The sequence below is a fragment of the Bison bison genome, unplaced genomic scaffold (genome assembly GCF_000754665.1).
Source record: "Bison bison bison isolate TAMUID 2011002044 unplaced genomic scaffold, Bison_UMD1.0 scf7180017847022, whole genome shotgun sequence".
Classification (NCBI taxonomy): domain Eukaryota; kingdom Metazoa; phylum Chordata; class Mammalia; order Artiodactyla; family Bovidae; genus Bison; species Bison bison.
In genome coordinates this window covers 31423-40300 of record NW_011477595.1, presented here as the reverse complement: position 1 = coordinate 40300, position 8878 = coordinate 31423, and the positions used below count along the sequence as shown (strand labels likewise).

The 8878-nt window shown below is 52.5% G+C and overlaps 1 protein-coding gene across 1 annotated transcript in view; it reads left to right on the top strand.

Moving 5' to 3' along the window:
* The window catches only part of LOC104989662 (cytospin-A-like), a 34288-nt gene that overhangs the window by 5870 nt on the left and 19540 nt on the right, over window positions 1–8878 (top strand). Inside the window, exons 2-4 of the mRNA XM_010841411.1 lie at window positions 732–815; window positions 2828–2984; window positions 5248–5350. Of these exons, the coding sequence (XP_010839713.1) occupies window positions 791–815; window positions 2828–2984; window positions 5248–5350 (285 nt within the window). The 5' untranslated portion in view covers window positions 732–790. The remainder of the gene's footprint in view (window positions 1–731; window positions 816–2827; window positions 2985–5247; window positions 5351–8878) is intronic.

Genomic DNA, 8878 nt, shown 5'->3' with positions numbered 1-8878 from the left:
TGGTGTGGCAGAGCAGGGGACAGGCGGCGGTGGGGGGACTGCTTCTGTCCTCCCTGGGGGTCCTTGCTGCCCCCAGACTGAAGTTCACACGGTGGCCAGGGAGGCTGTCGTCCGTCCCCCGTGGCTATCTCTGCTCTCCACCAGCCCCGAGGTTCGGCGGCTGGGACTGTGGCCCCGACCTTTGCGGTGTGTCCTGGGCTGAGTGCTGCTCCCCAGCCTGTTCTCCAGCAGCACAACCGGCCAGACAGGGTCTCGTCAGGGCGCTGCTGAAGGCTTCCGGTCGCCCCACGTCGTGGTGGGTGGGCTCTCCCTCTGGCTGATGACCCTGAATCATCCTGTACTCCCGTGTCTGTCCTGACCCGCCTCTGGCTGCGGGCTGTGTGCCCCCGACACGCAGACACGCACTGTGGGCTCCCAGAAGGTGTGGGCTTAGCGCCTCCAGGCCCTGGTGCGGCAGAGCGTCCTGACTCCTGGATGAATTGCACCAGACGGAAGTAGCTCCCGGTGGTTTGGAAGCGTTCGCACTGATGTCTCATCCCTGGAAATACAAGTGAATGAAGTGGCCCTTGTCGGCTGGAGGTGTTTGTATCGGGCAGTTTGTTTGGGAGCCGTCGAGGGGCCTGGGCCGGGAGGAGGGACTAGCCTCGGGGCGAGAGGAAAGCGTCCTGCTCCCTGTGCCCTTGAAGTCCGGGGTCAGGTCTCCTCACTGTGGCACTTCCCACCCTGTGCAGAGCATCTGCTGAGAACGTCTTCGACCAGCCGACCTGCTTCTCTGCCGAGAGTGCCTGCCATGGAGAGCGCAAAGACCCTCTCAGGTACTGCCCTTCATCTGAGCCGGCCTTTAGAGGTGCGTCTGGAAGGTCCGCTGATGGAGCTGAGTTCCTTCTCTTTAGGCTCCTTTAACCTTACCTGTCTCTCTGCCTCTTTAACTGATCATTTTTCACTCTGAATTTCCCCATTGTATCTTACAGATTTCATAGAAATCATATTTCATGGCCCTGATTTCAAAAATAAAAAGAGCTAGATAGTTCCATTCACATAACAAATGTGGGATCTTCCCAAGCCAGTGATCAAACCCAGGTCTCCTGCATTGCAGGCGGATTCTTTACCAGCTGAGCCACCAGGGAAGCCCAAGAATACTGGCATGGGGAGCCTATCCCTACTCCGGAGGATCTTCCCCCCCCAGGAAATGAACCGGGGTCTCCTGCATTGCAGGCAGATTCTTCACCAGCTGAGCTGTCAGAGAAGACTGTAGTCACGGACAGTCGGGATATTTATCGCAGGATGTGTTGTGACTGTTCTGGAGGTTGTTTCTGAGCACAGCAGAAATGCCCTGCAGCCGGAGCCTGCAGTGTGGCGGGCCGGGTTACAGTGGTGTGTCTGGTGGGCACACGCTGGTTTCCTTGAGCTGACATTCCAGTTTGTGAGCATCCTTGTTAATTTCCCTTTGTGGCTTTTTTAATCCTCAGTATCTCAATGAGAAGTTGGACCAGCAAAGGAGAGGTTTTTTAACCTGCCTCCTGTGGGCACCGTCCCACTTGGATGTGAATTTCAGTTGGTACAGTTTTTGGACACCTTAGCTGAGTGGAAAGTGCAAGCAAAACCTCTCCTGCAAAGCCAGGGTCCAGAGCGTTTTCCTGTAACAGATTCTTCCCATTCTTCCTTAGTCTACATCTTGTGCTTTATATAAAATTACGAAGGCTTCTCATCTAGTCCTAGCACAGCGCTTAGAAGAAACTGCAGGTTTATACAGAGATTTGACAGTGGAAGAAAAAGGCAGAATGATTATAAAACTGTGTTGGACGCACAAGCGCTTCCTTCTCCTAAGACCTTGTCATCAGAGAAAGCGCGTCTCCTCGGGCCTTGGAGCACGTGACTGTGCGGATGCAGAGCTGCAGGCCCTCCACCGCCAGGAGGTGCCAGCCGGCCGGCTGGGGAGGTGAGGCCTCGTGCCTCGCGGCTCTCGTGCTCAGCCCAGCGCTGTGAGCACCCGCTGGTCCCCTGCGCCTCGTGGACAGAAAGCTGCCTCCCCTGTGGCCCCACTGTCGGGCTGCTCCACCTCCGGTTCTCAGGGCTTTGTGAGTCCAACCCGGCGCGTGCCTGGCTCTGTCGGACTCTTCAAGTAGGACTTTCCTGACATTTCTCAGTAGTTGACATCTTTTGCTTTTCAGTCTCATTGATTCCTGTTTTTGTAAAATTTGGCTTGACCGCAAATCACGCGTGGCCCCTGTCTTTCCTTTCTGTCTCCTCAGTTTTTGGCCAAGTTCAGGAGGGTTTTGTTGATTGCAGTTGAGAGCAAGTGTTACTTTGGTCTTGGTTGTGTTTGTGATTGAACCAGGTTTGGTGGGACTCACTCTGGGCCAGGTGTGTGCTAGAGTGTGGGCTGGGCTTCTGTGCACACTTCAACAGCTGTACCTTTTTTACAGTGTTTTTCAAGTGAAAAAATAAGATCCATTCACGTTATCAGTCAGATAAAGACCCTTTCCCATTATCAGTCAGATAGAGACAACATCGGTTCTTCTCCTGTGTGGGAGTGTCTGGCCTCCCCTTGTGGCTCAGAAGGTAAAGACTCAGCCTGTGATGTGGGTGAGACCCGATCTGGTCCTGCATCAGGAACATCCCCTGGAGAAGGGAATGGCAGCCTGCTCCAGTATTCTTGCCTGGAGAATGCCATGGACAGAGGAGCCTGGCGGGCTGCAGTCCCTGGGGTCACAGCAGGACATGACTGAGCGAGGAACACACACAGGGTGGTCTCTGCTCTGTGGAGGACCTGCTGAACGAGATGTCTCAAGAGCTCAGTTTAAACTGCTTCTGCTCTAACCTGTAGTGTCCAGACGAAGCAGCGAGGAGATGAAGCGCGACGTGTCTGCTCCCGAGGGCACGTCGCCTGCCGCGCTCATGGCCATGGGGGCCACCTCGCCGCAGCTGTCGCTCTCCTCCTCGCCCACGGCCTCCGTGACCCCCACCGCCCGGAGCCGCATCAGGTAGAGGGTGCTTCCTGCGGGGGCACTGCCCTCGGGCCATCCCGGGCCTTTTGAGAGTGAATGATCGGGTTGTGAAAGTTTCGAGCCCTGGTGTGTGTTCTCTCTTTGTGAGTTAAGTGTTTTCTGATCCACTCTGCTATGCCCAGAGTGGAGAAAGATGATAAAAAGTACAAAAATAAAACAAAGTTACAGAGATAATTATTTCCCCCAAGCAGCGGGTGTTTTTATTCTTGTTTTTGTGGGGTTTTCTCTTTTTTTCCCAGTTTTGCTTTTTTAAAGTAGCAAACAGCTGAGTACAAAAGTGACTTTGGTGACACTGGAACTCCAGCTGTGTGTGGAGCGCAGGGTGGGGAGGAGGGCGGGCGCTGGCAGGCCCCGAGCCTCAGTGAGCGCGCGGGCCGGACTCCTCCTGGTTGTTGACCTACAGGTCTGAATAAGAGTGGACTCTTTGGGCTCTCAAACTCAGATTATGCTCTCAGGTTTAACGCCTTTCCTCTCGGCGACCAACCTCTTAGAAGAGCGGCCCCGGGCGCAGTGAGCAGCGGGGGCACCCGCCTCTCTGGCTGAGCGAGGGGAGCACTGTCCACGTGGGCTGTGTCTCGTGCCCCAGGCGGGGGCGCCCACTCTCCTGGCCCCTCTTCGAGAAGCCGTGCGCCTGCCCAGGACCGCTCCTGGCCTCGGCTTCCTTTCCTGACAGTAAAGTTACAGGAGACGACCCCTCCCCCTCGGAGGCTCCCTCCTGCAGCTTCTCGCCGTGCCCGTGGGCTGCACTGGGCTTGGTGCTGTTCTAGGCTGTCTCTGGCAGGATGGCTGTGTGAGTAGAGTAAACCTTTCACGGTGATTGTGACAGTTGCTTTTGTTTTTCTCTTGGCGTGCTCTTTTGTTTTGTTCACTTCTCGCCTTTATCTCATTTCCTGTGTTCGGTGCTGTTGTGACAAACCTCTTTGAGCCCTTTAGCTAGAACAGGAACACGGTGAGCCAGCACACGCATAACAGTGTCGTTCTTCGAGACAGGGTTCTGACTGCAGGTTGGAATATTTTTGTATTTTACTTTTGGTTCTAAAATAAAAATCGGTGCTATTTCAACGCACCTCTGCACTGGAAAAGCTTCGTTCTTCACGCGAGCTCTGGTGTCCTGTCATCCTTTGTAGGGTGAATGCAGACGGAAGGGTACTGTGCCGCCTGTGACGTCTAGGACACGGGCTGGACGTTGTGAGGCTGGAATCTGCTTTACTTGCAGTCATGGCTGGAAATCAAACCAGCTGTGCAGAGGGCTCTGCTGGTCAGGGATGGCTTGTTCTGCAGAGCTTGCTGTCCACAGGCCCCTGTGTTCTGTCCTGCCCCTGGAGTGGTCCCTGGAGGGAAGCATTGGTGCTGGAGGGGTTGGGTTCGGGTTTGCCTTGCTCCATTGCCACGCTGGCCACAGTCTCTTTAGACTCGGTGTCCGGTCTGGGGCAGGATGTTCTTCTGCACCCACGCAGCGGACAGTGCCCTGAAGTGCCCACGTGGAATCTTTGGGGCTGACCCGTGTGGCTGTTGGCTCCTCCTGAGCTTCAGTGAGCTGTCCGCCCCGTGTGCATGGGGATGTTCCTTGAGGGCAGGCCCCGTGTCGCCGCCGCCCGGTCGAGCCTCGCAAGGAGGTGCCGAGTGAGTGAGTGTACAGAAAACTCAATTTTTTATGCAAGGGAAAATGCTAATTACCTGCAGTCAATAAAGAGTGTGCAGCTTAGCAGTAAAGACTTGGAGACATGCTGCGGGTGGTGTCCTGCTTGCTGCTCTTTTGTCGTATCTGCCTCCCCAGTTGTGTGCTCTCTGAAGGCAGCAGTGATCCTTCACCTGGGTTAGCTCCATCCTTTGTGATTATAGTCAGTGCTTTAAAAAGAAGGTGAAGTGACCAAGGACATAGACGTTGCGTGAGATGAAACGTAGCCACAAGGAAGGCCGAAGCCCAAGGGGAAGGAGCCGTGGCGGCTCTTGCACGCTGCCGGCGCGGCCACTGCACTCCGAGTGTCCCGGGCCGCGTTGCGCTGGCCCTGCACACGGCTTCCCTGTGGGTGGTGACAGGGCCTCCCTTCAGGCGGCTGAGCCCCCGACAGCAGGGGGTCTGTGGGACCCATAAAAGTTGACAGAGGAATCAGACCCGTGCAGATGCCTCTGGCTGTTGTCCGCCTCCGAGGGTGCATGTGTTCTGTTGGATTTCTGGCTTGGAAGGGTGCTCTGATAAGGAACACGAGTTGAAATGTTTCTTCTCTCCACTTCCCAGGGAAGAAAGGAAGGATCCTCTGTCGGCCTTGGCAAGAGAATATGGGGGGTCCAAGAGGAACGCCTTGCTGAAGTGGTGTCAGAAGAAAACTGAGGGCTATCAGGTAACTGCGTCCTTCCGTCCAGAGGAGCCGCTGCCGGCGCAGCCCGCTGAGCAGCACGAGCCCCAGACGTGGGGGGCGTCCCGGGAGAAACTGCCTTCCCGTCCAGAGCAGCAGACCGTCACGCTGCTCCTGTTGAGCTGCTGTAGCATTTCTCGTCTAAGTCCTGGTTGAGTGCTCTGTGAGGCCTCACTGGACTAAGAGTGAAAATCTATCTTTCTTTAAATGAAGATGTCACTTATCATGTTTAAAGTTTTCGTTCCGCTGAGTTCTATCTCAGCGTTTCCGCTTCCCCTGTGCGGGCTGTGCCCGTGTCGCCTCTCAGCCGGGCTCTTCTGTAGCCTGCGCTCCTGGCCCTCTGTCAGCCTCTCTCTCCCTCTTTTGGTATTATTAGCCTGTCTGTAGAAATTGAAGTATGACTGGTTTGTAATGTGTTAGTTGCAGGTGGACAGCAGAGTGATCCAGTGATCCGTGCAACCCTTCTCCATCGCAGGCCCCTGCTCGGCCTGCGCGTGGCTCCCCTTGCTGTGCAGCAAGGCCTTACTGTCCGCCTGGCTTACGCACAGTAGCTCGTGCCTGCTAACCCCGCTCCTGGTTTACCCCCCCTCCACCACTGTCCTCTGCTGACCACAAGTGTGTTCTGTCTGCTTGTGTCTCGTGAGTGAGTTCCCCCGTATCGTTTTTGTGGATTGCACGTAAGTGATGGCACGTGTGTGTCTCTCTCTGGCTTTCTCCACTTAGTACGACAATCTCTGTGTCCGTCCCCGTTGCTGCAGATAGCATCATTTCACTCTTTTTTGTGGCTGAGTAGTACTCCATCGTGTATTTATACCCTGCGTCTTCATCCATGCATCTGTCGGTGGGCGTTGAGGTTTCTTCCGAGACACTATGCTGAACTCAGAAGTACAAATCTTAGGTGATTCCACTTATATGAAGTCCCTGAAATAGATTCATGGTGACTGAGAGTAGAATGGCGGTTGCCAGGGGCCTGTGTCACGGGCAGTCATTGTGTAAAGAGTGGAGTTGCCGTCATGCATGAAGAAAGTTCTAGAAATGGATGCTGGTGATGGTTGTGCAGCAGTGTGAATGAATATACTTGATGCCACTGAACTGTCCACTTATAAAACAACCGTTCAGCGGAATAAGCAGAGCAGTAAATGATTGGGATACAGCCTAATAGAAACACCTAGCCAAGGACACAAGCCCCAAACCGTAGACAGTATTCATAAACTGCTAATCAGACCTGTGCGTCTCTCACAGGCTGTCCATCAATAGCAGAATACACATTCTTCGCAGGCACCCCTGGAACAAATGTCGATAAATTGTAAAACGTTGAGACTATACAAAGTATCTTTTCTGATCACAGTGGAAGGAAGTTAGAAAGTAATAGCGAAAGAAATACTCACAGCATGACATAAGGAGACTGGGGAGATGCTGGAAAGGAGCTCCCAGGGAACGGCTAGCTGCAAGCACCGGCCTTTAGAAAGGAGAAAAATCCCAGATCAGTGACCTAACCATCTACCTGACGAGAGTAGAAAAGGAAGAACAAACTCAGCCCAGACCAGTCAGAGGAAGGAAATAATGAAGATCAGAGCAGAAATAACAGATACAGAATCAGCAGAGGAGATAACTGACACCAGCAGTTGGTTCTTTGACAAGATGAGCACGTGTACAGACCTTTGCCTAGATGGACAAAAAAGAAAAAGAGGAGGCTGAAATTACTAGAATCTGGAATAAAAGCAAGGACTTTACTAAATGACCTTACAGAAACGGAAAGGATTAAAGGGAATACTGTGAACAGTACACCAACGAATTACTTAACCTCGACGATTTTGATTCCTTGCAATATACAAGCTATAAAAAACTGACTCAAGAAGAAAGAAATTCTGAATAGACGTATTGCAACTAAAGGAACAGAATTCGTAATCAAAACAATTTGAACAAAGAAAAGCCCAGGGCCAGATGGCTTCCCTGGTAAATTTTACCAAACGTTTACAAAGAATTAACAACCGACTTTCTCAGACTCTTCCAAAAATAGAACGGAGAACATGTCCTCGTTCATTCTGTGAGGCCAGTATTACTCTGATTAACAAAGCCAGAAAAAGACATCACAAGAAGAGAAAACTACAGACCGATATTTCTTATGCAGAAATCCTTAATGAAGTACTGACAGAATCCAGCAGCAAATAACAGGACTTGTGCACCATGACCGAGCCTGGCTTGTCCCAGGAATGCAAAGCTGGTCCAACGAACAGAAAGGAAAAGCAACACACCCTGCCACGGAGTAAAAGGGAAAACCCGTTCACAATGGAAACGCTCAGCAAACCAGCTGCCCGCGGGCTGGGAACCCGGCGCTGCCGTCTCACTCATGATGAAATGCTCACCAAACCAGCTGCCCACAGGTGTCTGGAAACCCAGCGCTGCCGTCACGCTCACTGGTGAGCATGAGCAGGAAGGACGGCTCCTCGCTGTCTACTCGACCTTTACTGCACGTTCCCCCTGGGGCAGCGGTGTGTGAGGAAGGGAGAAAAAGGCATTGGAAAGGAAGAGGCAAAACTGTGTGTGTGCAGAGGACCTGAATGCCACCTGGCAAACCGCTAGGATTCACAGAAAAACCGGTGGAGCTAGTGAACAAATCCCGCAGTTACAGGATACACTTCAGTGCAGTTGCTCAGTCGTGTCCGACTCTCTGTGACCCCATGGACTGCAGCATGCCAGGCCTCCCGGTCCATCACCAACTCCTGGAGTTCACTCAAACTCATGTCCATTGAGTCGGTGATGCCATCCAGCCTTCTCATCCTCTTTCGTCCCCTTCTCCTCCCGCCTTCAATCTTTCCCAGCGTCAGGGTCTTTTCAAATGAGTCAGTTCTTCACATCAGGTGGCCAAAGTATTGGAGTTTCAGCTTCAGCATCAGTCCTTCCAGTGAGTGTTGAAGACTGATTTCCTTTAGGAATGACTGGTTTGACAACCTTGCGGTCCTATAAAAATTACCTGCGTTTCTCTATACTAGCAATGAAAACTGAAAATGAACTTCAGAATTTCCATTTATAGTAGCGTCATAGAGCGTAATATATCTGGGGGACTTCCCTAGGGGTCCAGTGGTTGACTCTGCACTTCCACTGCAGGGGACACAGGTTTGATCACTGTCCAGGGAACTAAGACCCCACATGCCTCTGGAGAAAAACACGGTTCAGCAGGACACACATACCCCGGTGTTCACTGCAACGCTGTGAATAATCACCGAGACACGGAGGCCACCTAGATGTCCATCAACAGATGAGTGGGTGAAGAAGATGTAGCATGTGTATACAACGGAGTGTTACTCAGCCATTAAAACCAATGAAATAATGCCATTTGCAGCAACTTGGATGGGCCTGGAGATTATCATACTTAGCAAGTCAGAAAAAGACAGATACGGTATCGCTTATATGCAGAATCTAAAAAAAAACACAAGTGAACTTACTACAAAACAGAAATGGACTCACAGAGAAGGAGCTGATGGTCCCCAGGGGGGCGGGGAGGGTGGGGGG